This window comes from Cyanistes caeruleus, chromosome 1 (genome assembly GCF_971803275.1).
Source record: "Cyanistes caeruleus chromosome 1, bCyaCae1.hap1.1, whole genome shotgun sequence".
NCBI lineage: Eukaryota > Metazoa > Chordata > Aves > Passeriformes > Paridae > Cyanistes > Cyanistes caeruleus.
Genome location: NC_141701.1, coordinates 130,347,193 through 130,371,913, shown reverse-complemented (window position 1 = coordinate 130,371,913; position 24,721 = coordinate 130,347,193). Strand labels below are relative to the sequence as shown.

The 24,721-nt window shown below is 39.6% G+C and overlaps 1 protein-coding gene across 8 annotated transcripts in view; it reads left to right on the top strand.

Annotated features, from left to right (window-relative positions):
• The first annotated feature begins 256 nt into the window (after positions 1-256).
• CDK14 (cyclin dependent kinase 14) overlaps positions 257-24,721 on the top strand; it is a 341,278-nt gene continuing 316,813 nt past the window's right edge. For 6 of the 8 annotated variants that reach the window (XM_086857927.1, XM_086857937.1, XM_086857922.1 and 3 more), the window contains exons 1-2: positions 283-434; positions 6,989-7,020. In XM_086857927.1, coding sequence (XP_086714053.1) covers positions 344-434; positions 6,989-7,020 — 123 coding nt within the window. In that variant the 5' untranslated portion in view covers positions 283-343. Of the gene's footprint in view, positions 435-6,988; positions 7,021-24,721 lie in introns of all 8 variants that reach the window. The other 2 variants (XM_086857960.1, XM_086857948.1) reach the window with 2 other exon arrangements.

The window sequence follows — 24,721 nt, the reverse complement described above, 5'->3', positions numbered from 1 at the left end:
AGCGCACCCTCCCTCCCTTCCTCACGCCCTCCCTCCCTCCCTCCCTCCCTCCCGGCGCCCGCAGCCCCTCGCCGGACTTTGCTTTCGCTCCTCCATCTCTCGTTGCTGCCGTCGCCCCGGCCCTGCGCGCCGTGTCCGGCCGTGCCGGCAGCCCGGGCCCGGGCCGTGCGGGGCTATGAGCCGGGCTCTGGCGGCGCCGAGCCCAGCAGCTCCAGCAGCCGCGGCGTAGGGCTCCTCTCCCGGGCGGGAGCGGGACCGTCCCGCGGCTCCTCGGGCGCGGGGAGAGCCGCGGGCCGGAGGGCGGCGTCCCCCCGGAGCCGGGGGAGCGGGGGGTGGCCCCCCGATGTGTGACATGATCGACTCGCAGTCCGCCGAGAAGATCAGCAGGATGAAAAAGTTGCGGAGAACTTTGTCGGAGAGCTTCGGCCGAATAGGTGAGTCCCGGGCCCGGACGGCGCTGGCCGGCAGCCGCGGGGCCCGGCAGGGAGGGCACGGGGGGCGCTGGGCTCAGCCCTGCCGGGCTGGAAACGCCCGCCTCGACGCCGTGCCCGAAAAACCTTTCTCGGGAAGAAAGCTCGGGAAATAACTCCTGTAGCCCCATAGTGCTGCATGGGTCTGTGATGGAGTTAGCCCAAAATCGGCTGGGAAGAACAAACTGTGAACGAGGGTTGGCTCACGTGCCTCCATTGCCAAAGGGAAACCTCAGCAGAAAGCGATCGGTTATTTGCATTTTGTTGCGAGTCCGGTGATTTATTTTTTGTACGGGCTGCAGCGGTTGTTTTTGGTTGAGGTGTGAGATGCTGAAGCAGGTAAGCTGAAGAGGCCCAATGATTTAGGGGGCCAGACAAAAGAAGTCTGTCTGTCATCTGCAGTGAGGTCTTGTCGCTCTGTCACTGACATAAAGCATCCTGAGGTAGCGTCATCTCAATGCCACTGCCAAGCTTGTTACCTCCCGGTGCCACCGCACCGTGCTTGATCCTGTCCAGTTTATTCTGCTGTTGAATTTGTTATTGAGAACAATGCCAAAGAGTTCTGGTCTGCTCGGACTGGAGTTCCTCTTAGTCTTTGGCACGCTGCGTTGCTTAATTCACTGTTTAAAGCGTTAGTTCCCGCTGACACCATCACCACGCAGCTGAGCAGGGAGAGAAGGTACCTCAGAGGAGGTGTGAGATATCCCCGAGCTGGTGGGACAGAGCAGCTGGAGGCAGTGCTGTAACACACGAGAGCAGATGCGGCAGCCCCTTCCTTGCAGACCTTCTGTATGGGCACTTCCACAGTCCGTGCCCATGCACTTTCTTTCCATTTGGGAGCTATTCCCTTAGAGAGCCTGGCTGCAGAGCTGCTTTGTCCCAGTGAGAGGGTGTGAAGTGCCTGTGCCGCAGCCAGGAGCTGGGGCTTTTGGTTCTCCCCCGATAACCCTACCTAGGAGATGTGCTGGCACACTTGGGCATTTTAATTTTTCACGTGCCGTGTATGCATTCAAGCACTGCAAGCTTTTAAGTGGATGACTGAGTTTGAAATCAGTTATTTTTTATTGTCCTACTCCAGAATGAAAAAGATTGACAAATGCTTATTACTTGTAAACCAGAGAGTTTCAAGGGGAAATGCAAAGTTACAGTTGTAAAGCAAATATCAAGTCACTGTTACAAAGCTCTCTGTCCCCACATCTTTCACCTATCATCGGTCTTAAACTTATAAAATACATTTAACTTTCTTTGATTAGAATTTTAAAAAAAGAAGTGGTCAGGTGTTTGTTGTGTTATGTGTCTCTGTGAGTGAATAAACACAGAGAGACACTCTTCCACAGAGCTGTGAAAGGGTTTTACTAATGGTGGAAGTCATTAACAAAGAAAATGTTTTGAATGAGGATGCTGCTTTGTTGTAACAGTGACAGTCCCGTTAATGCCTTTTAGGGATCAAGGCCCCTCTGGCTGGTAATTTCTGCATGTTTTATTTGGCTCGGTTGGGTGATCATCTCTTTTTGTCATTTTGCACAAATTAAACAAGCTTTTAGTTTCCTTGTGAGCTCTGGCCTGGTTTAGATACACGGATATTTATGTCTAAAAGCTCCTCCAGTTCCGTGTGTATGTGTACAGAAGTGTAGGAGTGTGGTCTGGTATGTGGTTTGTTTGTTTGTTTGCTGGTGGTTGTCTTGTGATTAAAACACAGCTGCTAGCAGCAAGTTTATTCAGTCTTCAGATGCTCAAATATATTGATCATCATTCTGGTAACTGTACTTTGAGCAAAAAAAAGTTCTAATTTTTGTGTATGAGGTTTGAAGATAGTCCACTCCCTGATACCAGCGCCACAGATAAACCCAAGCAAAGAAATTCTAAACCTGCATACCAGGAAATCCTTGGTTAAAACATGTGCTGTACTTTTAACTCTTATATTGAAGTGAAGGAGAGAAAACAAAAACCTCACTGGAAAAAGTCATTATGGGTATTTGACATTTGGGTTTTAAAGCTCTTTTTTGTAAGTGCTGGTTGCTTGGTATGGTTAGCAAATTATATATTAAATATGTATTTAATTTGTAACTTTTTCAGTCATCTGTTCAGCTGTGACTTGTCATAAATAGTAAATTCCTGACAGTGGTAAAGGCCAGGTTGGATGGGGCTTTGAGCAGCTTGGTCTAGTGGAAGTTGTCCCTGCCCATAACAGGGGAATTGGGAGGATCTTTAAGTTCTCCCCCAACCCAAAACCAACCCAAACCATTCTGTGGTTCTTTAAAACCACAGTGGTGATATATTAGCTTTTTCTGTTCTGCTTCAATGTCTGTGTTCTTGTAGGTTTAAGTACACAACATAGTATCATGAGCATAGTCATATAAATGGTGTGAGAGAACTATGGTGTTTAAATCAAGTAATTTGTGAGTCAAACCTTCCTGCAGTAGGAAAGATCTGATGATCATTCTTGACATGATAAAACACTGTTACACCTTCTCCCAGTGCTGGCAATATTCTGTCTACCAAATGCAATTCTATCAATACTGCAAGACCCCAAACTTTGGTACCAGATTTTGGTACTCAGGTTTTCTGTTAGCCTCTTGGATAAAAGTGATGGAAATGTATCCCAAACTGTCATTGACAGTGAACATTTTTTTTTTGTTAGAGCTTGCTGGTTAACACTCAATAAACTGCATTTCAGACCTACTTCTCCCCACCAAATAATCCTCTCAATTTGAGAAGTTGTAGCTGCAATTAATTTATGGGTTTTTTTTGTGCAGTGCACTAAAGAACGTTAGGTAACAGTTTAGTTTGAAGCTATTTCCCCACCATCCCTAGACAGTGTAGTTATTCCTGGGGCACTGCAGAGGCCCAAAGGGTACCAACAACAGCCTCAGGAAGACTTGACCCATTTTCTTAACTGTGAACTGATGCTTTGCAGCCACTGGCTTTCCTGGAAGAGGGTGATGAAAATCTGGCTCATCCAACAAAACTGGGCTAAGTCCTGTAACTCTTAAAGTACCTAATATTGGAAATGTTTATTTTGCTGAGTTGAAAATTGTGATGTGTGAAATTGCCCATTCAGTGAGCCTTTTCCTGAGCAATTGCCTTGTGCCATTATGTGCAAATCTGGCAGAGGATGATACAGTGCTGTGGTGGGCTGGGAGAAATGTGTGTGGCCTGTGGTGCTGCAGGGTGGCTCTTTGCTGCAGAAATTGAATGCTTCCAGTTGTAGAGAAATGAACTATCTTTGCAGCTTAGGTGCCTTTTCTCCTGGCAGAAATTTTCTGGTTTTTCAAGGAATGGCCCTCTTAAAAGTTATCTCATCATAAAGAACTTACATTGCTAAGAATCTGAAAAATATACCTAATTATTTTCATTCATAAGTTTCTGTCAGCCTATTCATTTTTATATGGACATCCATATTAATTTTAAAAAGTTGTTTTCCTTGCTTACAGACTGTGTTGACCATATAAATGAACACACCATAATTGTATGTTAACCAACTTTTATCAATTCAGCTGACTCACTGTTTAATTTAGCATTTAAACCTTTATTAGGTTTGGTTCTTAGTTTTGCCCTTTGATAATGATGTAATTAAATTAATGGTTAATAATTTAATAAAATTAATAGTCATCTTTTAGTTATGTTCTTAGCTATGCATTTGTTGAAGTTTGTATACTACCAGAATCACATTTGAGATCTCTTCAGCTCATGCCATTTAACTTCTGTTTCCTTATGAGTTTCTTTAGTCAAAAACTAACACCAGGTTACAAAGAAAGAGAGAAAGAGAGAGAAAACATTGCTGAGATTGATCACAGTGTGCTGAAAGCAATCTGTGGCCTTTCTGACCATCCCTGGGCTTTGTCACTAGCTCCTCACTGATACAAAGGTTATCCAGTAATCTTCTCTGATGTACATCCACATAGCTCACATACCTGAGATAATGAGATGTTCATTTGTAAACAGTTTATTTTTTTTTAAGTTCAGCAGAATATTTATTTTTTTTTTACAGTTTAAAAACGAAAAGTTTGCATCAAGGAGAAAAATCCATTTTTAATATAGTTTGTTCTATAAAATATGCTGCTTTGGTGTCTTGCTTGGGAGATACTATGTAGTGAATTGGTTGAGACTGGTCATATTATTAAACAGAATCTCATTAAGTGGGTGCCCAGAACTCTCATACTCTTTTTGTGATTCTTAAAACCCTTCTTTTAGTCAAAGGTAGAAGCTAAAGACAAACCTAATATATACAAAAGACCACAGATTCCCATTTCTTCTTTTTCTTCTCACTGTGAATTTAGCTTAGCTATCTGTTTTGGCTATTCCTGTAATGCTCTGATCATGTGAAAATCTTGTGTTTTAGCAAGGTAGAAAACCTTGTCAGCATGGCCTAGGTGTGTTATTTACTAATTTATAGCTTGTATGTCATTGTGACCTGAATGGTAATTGAGAAGATTAGAAGCATGTTCTTAAGAAGTGTTCTACAGGTTAGGGGTTCTCCTCCTCTTTCCTTCCTCCTCTTCCCTTCCTCCTCTTTCCTTCCTCCTCTTTCCTTCCTCCTCTTTTTCCTTCCTCCTCTTTTTCCTTCCTCCTCTTTTTCCTTCCTCCTCTTTTTCCTTCCTCCTCTTTTTCCTTCCTCCTCTTTTTCCTTCTTCCTCTTTTTCCTTCCTCCTCTTTCCTTCCTCCTCTTTCCTTCCTCCTCTTTCCTTCCTCCTCTTTCCTTCCTCCTCTTTTTCCTTCCTCCTCTTTTTCCTTCCTCCTCTTTTTCCTTCCTCCTCTTTTTCCTTCCTCCTCTTTTTCCTTCCTCCTCTTTTTCCTTCCTCCTCTTTTTCCTTCCTCCTCTTTCCTTCCTCCTCTTCCCTTCCTCCTCTTTCCTTCCTCCTCTTTTTCCTTCCTCCTCTTTCCTTCCTCCTCTTTTGTGACTCATAGTTCTGAGTACTTGGGATTGGCAGTCTGAAAATGTTTTTATCACCCTTCAAAACCATAAATATATATTTAACTATCAAAATGTACAGCATGTGCCTCAGATCTCCTAAGCAAAATTACCAGAGTTTGTTTCATTGTTTTATCACTGAGCACGAAATGTAGATGAGTAACTGTAAAGCAGTGATCTTCAAAGGTTTGAGAGAAGCCATGTTTCATGTCCTAAAGAAATGGGAGTTTAAAAGCAAAGGAAGGCTGGACCTTCCCTGCTTTTCTGTACAAAGATAACTGGGGTTTGTGCCTTGCTGCCCCAGGATTTGGATTTGGTGGAGATTCTAGAGGTGCAGCCCTGTTTGCACAGGTGGTACTGCCTCTGTACCATCTCTGATACAGCTTCTACAGTTTTGGCATTGCTTTTGTTTTTGTTTGTTGTGGGTTTTTTGGGTTTTTTTTTTTTTTGTTTTGGTTGGTTTGTTTTTTTGTTGCTGAGAGTTTTGTTTGTTTGTTTGTTTTGAGGGTATTTTTTTTTCCTGGTTGTTTAGAAATTACTAGTGATTTGAAGGCAGAAGGAGCATCCAAAAGAGAAAAATAGCTACTGGAGTCTAGATCTTCAACCATGCTAGGTGCTTAAATATTTATCTCCTGCAGAAATATGTAGGAGTGTAAGAAACATTATGCTGCTTAAATGATGAGGAGGGCCCCTTCTGGTGCAGCACTGCACAAGCTGCTGGTTGTTCAGATGACGTCCCTCAAACTGAAAACCTTCGTGATTTAAACTGAAAAGAACCAGTGCAATCACCAATGCAATGGTTTATCTAATTTTAGCTCTTCAGAAGAGGGAAGCAAAGAGCACTTTCAGGTCACGGCGTGCAGCACATGGAGTGCAGTCCCTCGTGGGTCTGGTTGAGCAGAACCAGTCTCGTACCTTTGGACTGGCACAGTTCAGTGCAGTTTGGAGAAATTACTTTTCTTCATATTTCAATAATGTCCAGTATGCTAAAGGAAAACTTTTCATCAGCTTAATCTTTGCTACAACTGCAGAACTATTTGTGTCTTAATTTTCTTACCAGTTCACATACTTTCTGCACTGTTTTTCTCTCCTATGCTTGTTCATTAATTGCTTGTTGATAGTGTAAGAAATAAATCTCTTCTGCTTTAGTGTCATACTAAAAATTAAGAAAGAAAAAAAGATAGAGGAAAAAAGCATGTTACAATGCATGCTAGTTCATAAAGAGTTGGTACTTTACAAACAGAATACATGGTTAGGTGTTGTTATACTTTCCCTTTTTGAAGATCAGTCAAGCTCTCCATAAAGGGTTTTCACACTCACTAGGAATTAAAATAAAAAAAACAAACCCACCCTTACAAACTCTTATTTTCTTTAACCTGAGAGGATATTTTTCATGAATATGTAAATTTACTTTCTTAGGAACTCTGTGCAGTTCTACATTCCACTTACAGATTCAGAGTATAAAATTGTTATTCATGCCAGCCTGTTCTTTTCTATTATAATAGGAAAATGATGCTCTGTTTTTGGTTTTTTTCCCTTATCTGGTGGTTTGTGTTCATTGTGATACAGTACAGATAATAATTTCTTTTTTCTTTTTATTTTAAAGCCTTGAAGAAGGAAGATAGCAGCTTTGATGAGGTAGGTTAAATGTCTTTTTACCTTACATAGTCCAGGTATGCCTTTAGTATTTCTCACTGGTGCTAGAAGAAACTCACAGATAGCAGTGTTATGATGTGCATGTAAATTAATACACGCATATTGCTCAAACATATTTTCATTTTCTAAATAACTACTAGAAGAATTTGTTAGTCAAAGGGTCTGAATGGAACACTAAGGGGTTTTATTTTTTAATGTAATACAACTGAATGCCTTAAGGAAAGTGGCCATTTAAAAATGCTTGATGCTAAGAGATGTTGCATGTAGAGAAAATACTTTATAGAACTTTGCCTCTGATAATTCCTGTAACTTCACGCCTGTGCTGTAACAGGCAGGGAAAAAACGTCCTTCTGAGAGAACACCTTATGTAAAGTGCTGCTGCATTGGCTTCTCGCTGAATATGTCAACCGAGTGAGATGCTTATTATGAAATTAAAAAGAAACCCCACTCAATGGCACAAAACCAGTATCTGGTCTATTGGTAAAGCTGATACTTGATTATTCACTTTAATCAGTTTGGGGTCATATCACCTATCTGTGATATGATTAGCAAGTTGTAAAATGCACTGCTCATGATTTGTGTTGAGAGTTCCAGGGCACTGCAAGTTATCTCTCAGAGCAAGTTTATGCAGGAAGAGGTGTAGGCCTTGGTGTGATGACTGGTCATATTGTAATCAATGCTTGCCTTGTACTTCCCTCTGCCACCATAGCTGGAAGCAAATGGCAGTATTTTCATGTGTTGATATTAGGCTTCTGGCATTTCTTCTTCATTGCCTGCTGTAAGCTTAAATTCTTGGCTGAATAGAGCGAGATAGCTGTTGTGTAATGCCAGATTCTAGAATAAATAAATTATGATGTAATGTCCTGGATTCTGGATCAAATCAGACTCCATCTCTTTCTAAACAGATCACACTGATGCTCAAATACAGCAGTAACAATAAAAGTGTTTTGTGATTTCCTGACATGAGTTGCAAAAGCTGTAACTCACCTTGACCCCTCTCAGGTCTGGCGTGAAGGACCTGGGGTTGGGCTCTCTTTCCAGGAGCTCTCTTGCATCGTGCAGTGATCCTGACTATTTTATTTCTCTTGTAACACTCATGGAACTTGATTCCTGCCTAAAAGTTACACCTGTGCAAATAGGTGCAGATATGTGGTTCGTAAATTCTGAATCCTTGTTTTACAAACCGGGTCTGGTTCTGTTCAGTATTTTCTTCTGAAGGCTGAAGTGGTATCTCTGTGCTATAACCTGCTCAGTAAGTAGTAATACCTTGTATTAAATTTGATTCAGAATTTGAAAAGATCTCTTAAAAAGCACTGTCATGAAGAGGGCAGTTCTTCTGTCCCCTTCCTTTCCTCAAGATTGTTTATCTGCAGGCTGCGTTTATTTTCTTTAAACCTGGTTTTCTGCTTTAACAGGAGACAACTTGAGCAAATTTTTATTTAAATTCAAGGGGTTGGGGGAGAAATAATCTTTTTATTGTGGAATCTGACAGATTGTTGCAATGAGATACTGCAGAGGCAGTAAGGGACATCTAGTGGGAAGGGTACACAAAAGAATTTTCTTCCATTTCCTGTAAATATGGAAGAGCTTGATGTGACATTTGCATCAAATAAGTTTTAGTTTCCTTAGAAGAAAGAAAAGTATGTTGAGATTTTATGTTGTCCTTATTATCTCTTCAAACTCTACAGTTCTTGGCAATTTTCTAGCCTAAAGTGTGAATCAGAGAATGAGCTGTACCAGGTATCACCTAATTCCTTTCTTTTCAAACATCCTTCAAATCAGAGGATGAAACAGACATTGGTAACAATAATGTACCTGATTTAATAACACCTGCTTCTAAGGAAGATGGTGTCTGTGAGCAGAGGAGTGGGTGCACATTTTGGTCTTAGGAGTTCATCCTGAAAAATGCTACTAAGACCATAGCATGATATAAAAAAAGCAGTCTAATCTTCTGGTTTGTATATGTAGTATTGATATAAAAGGGAAGCAGTTATGAGGAAAGTTAAGATGACAATAAGTAGGAATATCAGCTGGGAATATCAGCTAGGAAGAAGAGAGAGGAAGTAGTTTTCCATGCTGTCCAAAGCTGTCAGCTTTGGGCCCCCTACTACAAAAAACAAAATAGTCAAGTCTTGAAACAGAAATTTCATTTTTCAAGCAGCCCATTCTCTTTGTATGGTTAGTGAAAAGAAGCTCTTTGATGTTGCTGACAGGTGCTGTGTATCTCTTCTCAGCCTGTGTTTTCCCTTTCCTGAAGGGAGGTTGACCTGTGAAGCAGTGCTTGAACAAGGAGTGATGAACTTGCAGAGGGACTTAATGCTTTTGATAGGTAGAGGAGGAGGACTCATGTTTTAGCCTTTCAAGTTGTGACCAGAACTCCAGGAGCAGAAGTTGGCCATCAGGGACCTGAAATCTCTGGCAGAGGAGAGAAAGTGGCATGAAGAGGAAGATGACCCTTCTAAAGCTGCAAGGTCTGCATTTGCAGCTGAATAGGTTCTTACTTTCTTCTGCATATTGTAGGTGCTATATGAGTTGCTTATTTGTTTATCTCTCAGGTACAGAGGAGAGTAAATCGAGCAGTTCAGTGGCTCTTAATTCTACCTGCTTCAATTGCTTGCAGTAGCTGAAAAATGCCCAATAATGCAGGAAGTTATCTGTCTTGTGAAGAGAAACTACTAAAAATTAAGATGTCAGATATGACAGACAAGTGTACCACATAATTGCTTTTTGTTGGTTGTGAAATTAATCTCTCCAGTAAATTAGGACCAGAAGATCATGAGCAGGGAATCCTGTGAATAAGTTATGTGTTAGAAAATACTTTTATTTGTAGAATTGTTTCAGGGATCTTACTGCTGTGTTTAGTCCTACCCACAAGATCAGAGCACAACATCAGTGTGAAGGAGTAATGTAAGATTTCTCACTTCATAATAACTGCTCTTGTGTTGCTTTGATTAAATTTTAGATGAAAAACCAGTTTTTTGTAAATGATGCAAATCTTTGCTTTGGTCCATGAGAACACTGAATTAATCTATTTAATTGATTTAGTGGTAGCCTGCTCATCTTCCTAAGATGCTGTAACATCTTCCAGAGACTCATAAGAATAAAGGAGTGGATACAGACCACTTCTTCTGTAGTCTTTCATTCAAAGCAGTAATTGTGTGGTTTGGTTTTTTTCTTTTTTAACCTAGCCTCTTCCTTTTTGTCATACTGGTCACATTGTGGAAACTGAAACCTAGGCCCGTGTCAGTATGTGCTGAAATCAGTGGGAAGGTTCTCAGTGATTTCAGTGGTTTGTGGATTGGTTTCCTCTGTCATGAGGTAGCACAGGAGTGGGGCTGTTCTTTCCTGTTTTCAACACTTCTTGAGCAAGGCACCTTCATTTGTGTCTTTATGCATGTTATCTGTTCTCTGAAAATGGCAAAATGGGAACCACCCTCCCCCCGAAAGTAGCTGCCCTCTTTTTCAAAACAACCTAAGTTTCACTCTGGGTTCTGGCACAGTTAGCATCTGTTCTGTTGTTTTAGGTAAAGCACTGATTATCTGTACTGAATATTGTGATAGAAAACGAACACTTCTGAGGAGCAGCACTGCATGGAAAGAGTAGTCTGAAAACTAATTAGTGTTCCTAGAATTAGGACTTAATTTGTCCTTCAATAGTTTGTCAAAGTTTAGATTAATAATTTCCAACTATGCAGGATTTCTTGGATGTATTTGGGCCACTGGTGTAACAAGTCCACTCTGCCTTATCATGATGGAACCAGTTGATTTTTCATTACAGTGTGATCAAGGCCATTAATAAATGGCTGAATTGTAGCATATTTGTTGGAATAACAGCAATTGTAGCTGGTAGTAACCTGCTTCTTTGGTTAGCTGCTTGCTATTACAATTTATTTCTAAATTACTGTCAGCAGTCACAAGCTGTTGGTTCTTATCCTTCTGTTCTTGGTTTTTCTGAGCACTTAAATCATATTTTAAGACCTTCAGTCATATGTGTGCACACTAAATAAATTAGTATCAATGTCACAATGCAATCAGAAGAAAATAATCTTCAGACTCAAAATAAACATGAGTTTCTTTGATTATTGCTTCTTATACTGAGGAGTTTTACTGCTATTGTTTAGCTGTATTTTAGCGTTAATTTTTACTGATATCAAGAGCAGAACCTTTTTTTTTCAGGCCGTCTTTCTTAGGAAGTTAGGATACTGTGATTGTATGTGCTGCATGTGTAACGCTGTCTGACTTCACCCTGTAACTTTGAAGCTGGCTGACACTAGATGCCTAGATGCTTGGTAGAAAAGCGTGTGAGCTGGCTGAGGGGTGGAGATAAGGATCTCCTCTGATGGAAAAGCTGAAATGCAAGTTCTTGTGAGCATATGAGAATGCGGCTGGAGGTGTTATGAATACTCTGACTTCAGCAAAATCCTTAGTACTCATCTACTCCTTACTACACTTAGAGTCTCCAACTCTGAGGAAGCCAAATTTCATTTATTTCACTCATGGAACAACTTCTGTCTGTTTGAAGTGGAAGTGTGTGAAGGGGGAGGGCGTTCTGCCAAGTTACTTCTTGATTCTGTAATGTGCTTGCTTTCAGTCTCTCTCACCCCAAATAAAAAGGCTACTCCTTCTGTGGGATGTTGCCATGAAAAATGTCTTAGTTTAAAGGGCACCCTTCTCTGAACCAGAACTTTTGAGTACAGATTATTTTGACTTTGAACAGTTAAAGGAAAGGGTGTAGTTGGAAAAAAGTAAAGCTTTGTAAAGCACGAACAAGAAGCATTTGAATGCCATGATGCAGGTGGCACATAATGCACTGAATTCTGCATTCTGTTTTATTTATAGCAAGTAGCTTGAGAGAGAAGTGCATGTATGACAGAAAGATAAAAACCCCTTAAAACTGAATTTGGAAAAAATCACCAGAAGTATGGGTGTCAAAGCATTTTCTAAATAATACCAGGGAACTGGTCAGAAAAACTTAATCTGGTGGTTAGGTTATTTAGCAAAATGTGTACAAAGGTTGTTCAAGTGTCTGGAAAGAGGTGTCTGTTCAGATGTATTGTCACAAAGCAAATGAGAGGAAACATAACTGCAGGCAGATGATAACTCAGCACTGGTAGTTGCTGCTTTTGTAGTGTTACTTGGTGCGTGACACAGGCAAATATTTTTTTGGTGACAAGAATAGGCTCGATAATGTAATCTGATGCCTCCTGCAGGAGGACCATCCCCTTGTGTTAGAGAGGTCTGTGTGTGTCTGATAAAGATCTTTCCAGACTGCCACCTCTGAGAAGGAAGTTGGGCGGGGATGATGTTGTCTCTGGGGTGTGTACATGACAGAGATTTCCCAGGAGATGATTTATGTTCCTACTGCTCCTAAGTCTATGTCTTCTTTTCCCCAGTACTGTTCCCTTACACTTCTGAGGATCTGGTGTTGGTCCAGTGGTTCCCTGGCAGCAGATGGCTTAGACATCAACTTGCCCAACAGATTTACTGATGCTGCATCTCTTTGAGGGCATTCCAACAAAATACAAATCCGAATTGTATCCTAATTCTTAGGGCTGGTGTGTGATGCTAATGTGTGTGCATCTGTAGCAGAATTGTGCCAGCACTTCAGGTCTTGCAAAGTTGTTCTCATCTGCTTAAAGGGAAAAATTGTTTTCTCTAGATTGATAATACTGTTAGTAATTGTGTTTCAGGTGAGTCTGAGTATGAAGGGCATGGATGGAAGAGAGCAAATATTGCCATTCTGCTAAAGCTTCTTATTGCATCAGCTGTGGGACAGATGTGCCTTCTGTGGGACAGGAGGGCATTGTTCTGTAAAAACGCTGGTTTGTGAAACTTCTGGTGGCTTAAAAAAGCCCAGCCCCTGGGCAGCCTTGCATAATTTCTCAGAGAATTACTAATATTTATATGGTGATCAGGGATTCCTGTCACTTCTTGTGCTATGTTGCACATGGAAATAAATCAGGTTCTGGAAGACGTGGGGCACTTCAGAAATAGATCTAGGTGACCACAATGCAAGCTGGTAAATAAATGAGAAGTGGCAGGAAAGCCACCAAGAAAAACTGACTATGAAATAGCTGCTTTGTTTTGTCAATTTCAAGGCTTTGAAGCAAAACCTGAGACCATGTGGAAGGTTTTGAGATTTTCTTGGTTGTACCTCTACCCAATCACTACAGGAATTGTTCTTAATGTTCGATAGACCTGGCTTTTAGGAGATGAAAGTTTGAGAATCCTCTCTTGTAGCTGAGGAAGAGCTTTAATCTTGGCACATCCCTTAAATCTGCTGGGTGTCAGTGGTTTGAATTTTTACCCCAGATGTCAGTAGGTTCAGTGTGTGTTCTTCTGCCTGGTGTATGTGGTGAGAGTGCATCCTATTACCTTTTAGAAGGTGTGTAGTATTTTCATGACATTAGAAAAGTGGTTAAGTCAAGTGTGAACCTGCTTACTTTACCCTTTCTCTGTCTTCTGTATAAACTGGATAGAAGAAGAGTTCATGTGACTAGTTAATATGCCTGTGTCCTTTGCTTAACTTTGAAAATGGATGGAGCAAAGGAGCAGAACTTGGTCTGAATCCACATCTGCAGCAGTGTCTGGTGAGGATTTGGCCAAAATACTGACATATATAGCTCTGTTGTGGTGTGCAGTCAAGTGTTTTAGCTATCAGAGAAACACTGTGAAATGAAGATGAATTTCCAGGCCTACTTCTCTCACTTGTGCATGTGTATTTTTGGATGTTTCTGCTCATCAGATGAGAGTGTGTATGCATTCCAGGAATGTGGAATCTGAATGTAAGCTATTATTATTCTGGTGAAGTATGCTTACGTGTAAATGCTGCTGTTTATTTTCTTGGGACATACAGGATATAGCAATTTATTGATAGATTAAATAGAGTGACAGAGCACAATATGCTATACATGGGATCCATATCTTCTTGTTCTTGGCCTTGTGGGCAATCTCCCAGTTGTGAGGCAAGAAATAATTGTGTTGCTTCCTTGACAGGCCTGTCTCTTCCATCTACCTTGTAGACATCATTGCTTTCATTCTTTTTTTCTTCCAAGCCACACTATGAGCAGACATATGACTATATCTGAATCTTCTTCTCATGAAGGGATCTAAATGAAAATTATTTCTGTCTGCATTTTAGCTTTCCTGAGAAATTCTGCATGTATGCTGCCTCATCTGCTGTGTGTCACAATATTGCTGACAACCATATATTTGCAGGATCCTATCCACAGTAATCAAAGTTCTGATTCAAGTGACATCTCTTGTTGAAGGGATAAGAAAAAGGAGATTACAGCCTCATTCAAACAAAATGGGTTTTATGAGCACTAAACAATGTCATTGTGATGATATTAAGGGTTAAAGAAATTGTTATTGCCTTATACCTCTTTTTCTATATATTCTGGAATTTATTTTTTTCCTCTTCCAGCAAACTTTTCTACTTCTAAGCTAGTTGAGTCAGAGTCCTGCTAGTACTTCTTATGTATATTTCAGGTATGGAAATTCTGCTCATCAGGTTTAAAGATTCAAACTTGAATATTACAGGCTATTTAAATATGAATATTGTCAGTAATTTAATAAGTAAAAATAAGTGTGAATGCTGCTGGAAACTTAATGATAAATGATGGAAGCAGGACTTCTGAGAGAGAACGAATGCATTATAACCAATTTTAAGTAACAACTGGAATTGATTGTGTTTGGGGCCCTCTGAGGTTATTATTTCACTTGAATTAAGTTTTTCGGTAGAATCCAGGTGTTCACCTTCTTTAGTGCTGAGAAATAAAAAAATTACTAGCTTTGGAAGATGTTTGCTGATGTGCCAACCCAGGAAATCCAGGGGCTTACAGTATTTTTTCTTATTGCCATGTACTCATCAGGGATTTTCTTTGTACCTGAACTTCTCTGATAGCTCAAGTACGCAAAAAGGTGTTCTTCCATATGTATGTGTTTGAGGAATCTTCCTGTTTCTTTTAGGGAGGGTAAAATTCTTGTTGCCAGTGGATTATTATTGTACACAATCACACTCATCATAATTTTTGTTGTTATTTTTTTGAATGGATCTTTACCTTGCTTTTTCTCCACTGAGATGCACATTGAGACTCAGGCGTGGTGATCCTGAAACTGTACCTGAGGGTGGCTTCATGCTGTTCTTGGACTTGTTTTCTGTCGTCTGTCTTGAAGATTCAACACTGCAGGAATTTGTCTGAGGTCACTTGCTGTGATTAGTTAGGTCAGATATGCCCTTCAGCTTTGAGATCTGGAAGCCTTTTATTATCCCAAATATGTTGTAAGAAGTAGTGCACATGATGCATATTTTGGCTTATTTTTTTAAACGCTGTCTCAGATGAAGAATTTTTCCTTTCTGTATTGTTAGGAGTACATGTTGAAGTTTGTAGATAGCTTAATCATTAATTATTTTTATCTTTATCTCTTCAGTAACAGTTATTGTTGCTTTCTGACAGAGAAACAAGATCTTCACTTGTTACTTTTTTTGGAAGTTCTAATAAGTTTCGTTGTTTTGTTTGGTTTCTTTTTTCTTTTTTTTAAAAAATTACCTCTGCACACATCTATCCCATTCCCCCATGGGACCAATATGGGTCCATCCTTATCTTTACCTTTTTTAATTGGTGGTTCTCTTATTAAAACAATTTCTGGTTTCATTTTAGTTATTTCCTTTTAACCACTACGGTGACAATGCTGCATTACAGTTTGGATTGCAGCTGCATGCCATGCCTGTAGCTGGTGGTTACCTCTGAGGCAGAGATATGCTTCCTTGATTTCCCCTTTTTCCTTTCCTGTTTGTGCCTCTTTTCATGTATAGCTTAGTCTGGTTATCCACATTGACTGAATGCCTTTGTGCTGTTTGTCCTGTTCTTAAGCCAGTGGTGTCACCTTGTCCGTGGTGACAAGGATGTGCTGAAGTCCTTGTCACTTGTGTCAGCTGCAGGGAAGCAGGGCCAGGGTGGGAGCTCCTGTCCTGAGTGGAGTGGGCAGGGAGAGGAGGGAGCACCTGTGGGCTGCTGAAGGCTGCTGGTGCTGGCAGACACCGGCAGAAGCCACACAAAGTGTGGGTTGGTAACTTTCCTTTATTTACTGGCCTTCTAAACAGATTTATTAAATGATCTCCAACCTGCTCTCCTTTGCTGGTGCCAATTGCTGATGTGGTTTTACAGTTTAAATAGCAATCCATGCTTGCTCAGAAAAAGGTTTTTTAGCTTATCCATGCAAAGAATGGTACCAGTTCCATTTGTCAAATTTGCTATCATTCTTACCATGTCCTGGCTCGTTCAGATGTGGGAAGTCTCCCATGACTGCAGGTTTGCTTGGTTTGGAGGGAAAAAGTTTTTTTGTTTAAATAAAGAAAGAAAAAAGCAGTGGAGATTTATTTTATGCACAGAGAGGAACCAGATACAAACAGGATGTTTGTTAGAGGCATCGCCTGATGACCTTGGAAATGCACAGAATTCCAGAAACTAGAGAACAGCATCTGGAGAAATATTTGAGTGGCTGGGGCTTTTTTTTTTACTTATTTAGCTAGTTGTTACTCTGGTATGGCTCAGTTAAATGTGATTTGTCTGGCCATCATCAAATCATGAGAGAAGCTTAGAGAAGATGAAGGGAAGTGCCTAATTTGCATAACCCTCCAAAAAGATGTGCTGTAGCACTTCAGAACTTTTTCTGTTCAAGTCAGTAAGAAAATGGTATTTTTATCTTTGAAAGTAAGTTTGCAGTAACTGAGCACTTATGAGCTAGACTGCATATATTTTTTATATTTTAAGAACAGTTTTTTTTTCAGTGGTGTGAACAGAATGCTTAGTCATGCATTTTATATGGATATATAGACAATGGGCTCAAACTATGTTTGTGATGATATTTAACAACACAGAGCTATGATATTCAATAAAATGTTTCTTCAAAAGTAAAAAGAAAAAGGTTATGAAAGACAATTCTGTCATATTTGAAAAAATACTGTAATGGAACACAGGAATTCTTTTCTTAAATTTCTGTCTTGCACATTAATTTCAGCAGTGTTCTAACTGAGATGCTCTGGTAGGTTTATTCCCAGCACTAATTATTTCATTCATCCACAGGTGGGGCAGAAATGATTTAGACTTCTACAGTCAAAATGATATTTCATTTTGGTATTGTCAGTTAAGCTTCAGTTAGTGAAGTGTGAACCTATTCCCCTGGGACCCAGCAGAACTCATCAGTATATTTAATACTCACTGCTGAGGAGGTGATTTCAAGAGGCTGCTGGGGTTCAGTGGTGATGCAAGACTTTGGAGCAGATATTCTACTGTGAGTGGATCCTTATCTTGGAAGCCTATGAGAACTTGGTTTATTTTATTGTTAAGATTTGGAAGAATGCCATGGCTATTTTCCTTGTTCAGTTTCTATTTCTTGTGAAAAAAATCAGAGAGAAGGCTTCTTGGAGAGGAAGGCAAAAAAATGGAAAATGTAATTCTTTTTCCTTGTGCCAAAGAACACAAATGGAATAGGAGATATTCAGTTGGAATATATTAGTTACAATCTGAGTTTGCTTCTTAGCCTTCTTCAAGATTTCAAATAGATGATTAATCAGGAAGAAATTAGATTAAATGTCATCATTCACAACCTCTCCATTTTGCCTCAAGACCGCATAACTTGCACTCATGGTGTGTCACTATTGGTATGAGCCACTCTGAGAGACAACATCCAGAATAAACCCTGTGTCACCCACCATGGCCTTTAACTGGGTACAAGATGGCATTTTGCCTGGAGTTAAAAAAGAGACTCAGTCCCCAAGTTCAGACCACACTGTTCATTAAAACCTATTATGTTTGGAACTGGCCAGCTTTCCAGAAAAGAACCTGGGGGTCCTGGTGGACATGAAGTTGAATGTGAGCTTGCAGTGTGGCCTTGCTGCAGAGGTGGGTGCTGGTGTCCTGGGGTGCACTGGGAGTGTTGCCAGCAGGTGAAGTGGAGGTGGTCCCTCCCTCCCACTCAGCACCGATGAGACCACACCTGCTGTACAGGCAATTCTGGGTTCCTCAGAGCAAGGGAGACATGAAGAGCCACAAAAGTGATTAAGGGACTGGGGCATCTCTCCTGTGAGGAATGACAGAGAGCTGGGACTGTTCATCCTGGAGAGGAGAAGGTGCAGTGGGGAATCTTACCAAGGCCTGAAGGGAGGATGTACCCAAGGCAAAGTCAGGCTCTTCTCAGTGGTGCCATGCGACAGGATCAGAGGCAGTGGGCATCAACTGAGACAGTTTCCTGAACATCAGGAAACACATTTTTACTGTGAGAGTGACCTAGCAGAAAGAGAAGTTTCCCATTAAGGTTGTGGAGTCACCATCTGTGGAGAAGCCATCTGGACAACCTGCCCATCCTGTGCACTGTGATTTAGGTGGCCCTGCTTGAGCAGATGGGTTGGACCAGATGACCTGCACAGGAGCCTTCCAATCTCCACCATTCTCTCGTGAACTTATTTACAGGCTGCTTTCTTTCTGCATTTTTTTGAAGCTTTTTGCATTGCTTGTATCACATGCAATTGATTTATTGTTAGTTTTGTCATATGTGATCACCTGCAATATTCTGATAATTTCTGTAAGGGGAAGTGATTTGCTTCATCTGTGATTCCATGTGGTTCATTGCAAATAATTGATGTCCAAGTACTTAGAAAGACTGTAAGAGATACTGTTTCAAACTGCTTGTTTATAAGAGCTGAGAAGAAATATAATTGTGAAGATTCTCTAGAAACATCTGTAATAAAATGTTTACCTTTAGAAACCCATTCCTATCCGCTACTCATTTGCCAAAGACACCCCTGTAAAAGTCCTTCTGTTTCTTTCCCTCCCCAAATCCCAACACTTTGGTACTCCAGAGCAAGCAACACAGAGCTTATTGCTGAGGTTTGAATTTTTTCCTCTAACAGGAGTCTGTAGCTTTACCTCTTATCAACTGTTCCCATGAGGAATTACAAAAAAGGGGGCTCTAGTGCTGTTTGTTTTTATTAACATGCATAATATGTGTATTTAAGCTTCTCTTCTGCCTGCTCTTCCATGAGGTTAGTTTCAAAAACAAGAGGCTCTGAGGGAATAACCTATATATGTAAATCACCTGTATTTATGAACTTTTAAAAGAACCACATGCTCCCGACAGAAATAAAGTATGTTTTGCCTGGAATTATCCCTTCGAAGCAATGTGCAGTCATTTTGAGGCTCCAGATTGATTTATCTGGAAAGAGGAAACATTTGCTGCCAAAAGCATCAGAGCAAAAATAAGCTTTGTCAAATAAAAAGAATTCTGTACTGTGTTTTGAGTATTCCCTTTGTAAAGGACACTGGGAGGGTTGGAGAGGGACACCATTAGACAGCACAAATTTCACTTTTCTACTTTTTTCTGGTTAGTAGTGGTCTAGGCAGTAGGGTGGGAAGGGAGATATTTTTTTTTAACATGTTGTTCTTCCTCAATAAACCTAGGGGAAGAGGGAAAATCCCATCACACTTCTGCTGTGTGCAGTTTTTTACCTTGGTTTTCACGTTTACGTCTTCCTTAGATATGTTTCTAACTTTATGTGGAGTTGTGTGGAGCAAATGCAAGCTAGTTGAAACCTCTCAATTCTTGATCTTTAAGTGGTTCCTATGGTGAATTGCTCTGCTTATAGACTTGTTCCTGAAATGTTTCCAGTTCTGGAATTAGCATTAGCACTAAGAGATATCCTGTGGAATGAAAAGCTGGGAAACCAGAGTCTAGCCAGAATTACTCATTTCATTGTACTGGCTGTCAACAGGACTCCTGGTTGTAATTTTGGCTTTAACACTTTGGGATCTAATGCTTGATTTCTAGGAAAGGGCCTGTTGCTAACAGGGCTGTATTCTTAATTGGAAAAGGTTGTGTTGTACCTGTAAGCTCTTTGCTTACGCATAAAGCTGCAGTCAACATCAACAAAGCACAGCCGAATGACCTCTTCTTTTGAAAGAGTGGCATACCTTGATTTCATTTTTCTGCCTAAGACTGGCACAAGATCACGTATTTTACTCCTTTCTTTTCTTCAGTTTACTCTTTTAGAGGTGAACTGCCTTATATTAGCTTGCATTTTTGGAATTGCTACCATTTTGTAGTAGCAGGATGATGTGCATCTTGCAAACTGGTTCATGAAGCTCTGTCCTGAGCACCAAACTTCTTCAGTAGAATAGTTCAAAAGAGTGTGCTCATTATGCCAGAAAGTGGTACCCTTAGGCTCCTGCTTGATCAAGGTGGGGGATGCCTTAAAACTGGGCTATAATTAAGAGTGCAGTAAAAAAGATTTATTATTAAGTTTTTAAGAGAAGAGAGTAAATTATGTTCACTCTTGCTGCACAGTTTTGGAAAAGAAAAATATGCATTAATAAACAATATGCCTGTAATTAATTAATGGTCCCCTGGAGAGGGTTTTCTTCCAAACTAGTTAATTTGTATGTAAAATACTAAAAAATTAATCACAAAACTCATAATGAAAAATCAGCTATGGCTTAGTGAATTGTGGTCATTAAAGCAGATTTTTTGTTTTGCTGTTTGTTTGGTTTTGGGTTTTTGTCTTAATGGCCAAAGTTAACAACCGAGACAAATGGAAAACAAAGCACCAATGCTGAGGTGTATTTTGACATTTCTAATTAATGTCCTGTGCCACTAAAAACATCATAAAGCTCTCTCTAGAATTGATGTGAGCCATAAACCTGTTGTTTATTCTGGATTTGAAAATGAGTATTGATTACAATTTTGGTTTTTATTACTTAGTAAGATATGGACAGGGCCTAAATACTAAAATCCTCACATTCATGATTGCCTAAGTTTTCTGTTATCCCTCTTTAATCTTCTGCCGTGTCTGTTATTTTTCTCTCTTTCCAGGTATTTTTATTTATATTTTGATCACAAAAACCTACTGTTCTGGTAACCTTGATGGGGTCAGCATTTTAAGTACCTTTTAATAAGGAGGTTATTAACATGCATTTCTCAGCTGGATTCATATTGTTAGTTACTGAAGTAGATTTTAGTACTTGGTTCCTAAATTCTTAGTAAAGCTTTTGCAAAGCATGAAGTTCTCTGTGCTTTGTGGGCTGAGAGCCTCACTGGCTTGCAGGGAAATACATGAACTTGTCAAAAATGTGCGTACTCGTAGAATCAAAGCCTTAATTTGTAAAATGATACTTAATAAGAAAAATGGGCACAAGGTAGTAATTTTTCTTGGTGAAAACAATGGTTATTGTTCAGGTAAATGTTAGCAGCCTTGACTGATTGCTGACAAGAGGTGCAGAAGTGATTAACATGACAATGTGCAAATCATGCCATAAATTTTTTTTGTCCCTTGCAGCTGCAGCAGGTATATAAACTGGTCTTTCAGGTTTACTTTAGTTCTTTTGGAAGGAGAAAAGTGTGCTACAAAAAAACTTGGGAGAGAAAAATTAAAATTCTTCCATACTTAAAACATAACTTTTCTTTATGAAGTATCTATTTAATGCTGCTTCAGCCTGTTACCTACTGCTTTTATATTATTAAAGTGAAGCTTTGATGCATGCATAGGTATCTCCCCCCCATCCTTTTTCTCCCCCATTACTAAGTCCTGTTATGTTATGCTTTAATATGAACAGATGAACTCTTCTTTAGGCTTATTCTAAGAAAATGAGTTTTGTAACTTATGCTGCATTTATCTTTGACTATATATAACTTTTAAAAAGTTGGCTGGTTTTAAGGAAGTACATGTTCAAAAAGTAGCAAAGGATATTAGAAATATTCATAATGACTTTCAGTCTTCTAAGGTAATAAGCACAAATGTGCTTGCAAGTATAAGGGGAAATTTGGTATTTATCCTAAGGCTATACAAAGCAGTTGTATCCAAACACGAATGCATGTACAGAATAAATTGATTTCTCTAACACAATGCATTCCAACTACGGATATCCATGTTAGGCAGGTTGCATCTTTACTTGCTCATTGAATTCTGTCTGTATTTGTTATACCTACTGCATATAAACTTTACCATCTTTACTTGATATAAATGATTTCCCTCATGCTAACCAGAGGGATTTGGGAGAGGAGGCTAGCAGCTATCAGCTTTTCTAGATGATAGACATGCTGCCCTGCTCCTCCTCTGATTTTGACTTGGCACTTTGAAGGACTTGGGGAGGAGATAGCAGAGGGAGTCAAGGATGTTTTTTCCCTTGCATGCCTTTACTAAGGGTGTCACTGTTTTCTTTACTCTCTCTCTGGTAGTCTATCAGGGTGCCCTCTGGAGTCCTTCTTGGAAAGGATTTGCTGGAATTGGACAACCCAGGTACAGCAGTTAGCTGTGCTGTAGGGAGAAAGCAAATAGAGTAGGATTGTTAAACATGGAAAAGACCACCAAGGAGAATTATGTCAGATATGGAAAACTATGGGTGATGTGGACAAGTTGAGTGAAAAAAGAATTAAACAGACAGGAAGAAGTTTTCTGTGGAGAGCTCCATGGAACTGTCCTCATTCAAAGCCTTGTGTTGCTTTCTCTGCCTTCCTGCAGTAAAGGTGCTTCAGGACTGGAAAAAGCCTTGCCAGGGCTTGGGGTGGGGTGAACTTTTCCCCAAGACAGTGAAGCATGTCTGGGGGCAACAAAGCACATGTTGGAGGAGGGGACAAATGAAAAACATCTGGAGATGACTCTCACTGGAAGGGTATGTGCTCTCCCTCAAGAGAAACCACAGAGCTTATCTATTGAGAGACAGAGAAAACGTACTGGCTGAGTGGTTTCATCCAATGTTGGCATTTTTATGTTTGGAGCTAGGGGCACATAAAAATCACAGTGACATAGAAATGTTTCTTAAGGGTAATTCTGTTTAACAATGCTACTTTTGTTGGCAAAACTCCAGGTGTAGTCTTGTCTTTGCATTGGTTCATCTTTTACAGTTTCTGATTTATCTTACTCAAATGCCTGGTATATATAAAGAGAAGAAAATGATTATTTTTGCAGAAATGAGTTGTCTCTTAGGAGAGAGCTGGAGCTGCTGACAAATCCATCATAGAATAGCCTGGAGAGAGTAAAAAGAGGAACAGTGAAGGAAAACTGGACTATAGTGAAGGATCTGGATATTTTCTAGGGAGGGGAAGATTACACAGTATTCAAAATGTGACTTCATATTTGGGCAACACATTCTCTAGAGATTTTACAAACTTCACAAAAATGCTGATGAAAAGCAAGTGTTTTATTATGAAGTTGTCTTCATTCTGCCTTCTTGAATTGTTAAATACTTTAAAATAACCTACAACTAAACTGTTTTCTATTTAGTTTCTATTTGCATTCCTAGTCAGAATAGTTTCACCTTACGACTTGGATTTCCTGTGCAGTATTTCCAAATGAGACCACAGGGACTTGTTGCTTTAATTTGTTTGTATTCTGTTTCCTGCAAGTTTGGATATCTCTGTGGGCATTTTTCTTGTGTATATGAGCATATGCTCTTTCGTTTAACATCAGGGAAGAGTTGTGAGTAAAGGCTCCTTTACTGTGTAAAGTGTAGAATGTTGTATGCCTTACTTTTTGAGCTGGGAAATAAACATTTTATCTATTCTTCAGAGTACTGAGATTTCAGATCCCTTTTTTGTCTGTAACAGGATGAAAGGCTGTCTTTCCTCTTCTTAAAGAAGATCCAGCCCACTCTAGACAAGCTAGTGTTTCAGCATGTGTATCACACAGCCCAGCTGCATTTTGTGATCACCAGATAATACTCTCTTTTACAGAGATGAGATAATACCTAGGTCCAATTTTGGTTCTGAAAAATCCTTTCTTAATGGCATCTTTCCAGAAACCATTATGCCTCTGAAAAAAAAGTGGAAAACTTTTGACCAGCCTAATTTTCTATATCTTTTTATTTCTTGACTTGATACATGATAATGTTTTGTATTTAATTAAGATTATGTATAACTTTTGATATATTTTTTGAAGTTGTGCTTATCATCATCTGTATTTCAAAATATTTTGTGTACATGGGTTCAGTTATCTTGCTTGTAGCTCTCATAGTAATATACCACAGGCTATTGTATGTGCCACCTTCGTTCTTCTGCTTTGTATGTCTATTTTTGTGGGATCAGTTTCATTTCCTCTTTTGTTATGTTGGTGCTTATGCTTCAGAGTATTGCTTGTGTCAAATTAGATTTTTTTTTTTTTCAAATGATAACATTGGTTTTTATTTTCACTCTGCAGAGTTTTTGCAGTGTTGGTGCAGTTTGTGCTTCCATTGTTTGTGGCCTGACAGCCCTGCCATTAAACTTCAGCATTACCATGAGTTCATAAGTATGCAGTAGAACACCTCTGTAGAGAAGTGGAATACAAAAAGTTCATCTGAAAGAAAATAGTTAACTAGGAAGAAACATCAGTAGGTCGTTTTGTCTAGTCTCCCATTTGAATATTTTAGAAAATAATCAATAGAAAATAAGGTATAGAAAATACCTAGAAAACAAGGGAGGCTGGAAGGGTTGTAATTCTGCTCTGAATTTAAAGATACACAGAAGCCCAAAATACTACTCAATATTCTCTCTTTTATAAGGACATTTTTTCCTTCCAAAAATAAAGGTAAAATAAAAAAGAATAGGATGTATACTTCTGTTGGCATGCAGTCTCTTTCTGCAGAAGAGTTTTAACTTGCAATTGTAGCCCATATTTGCATAACATTGGAACAGAAACTATGTTTATTATACT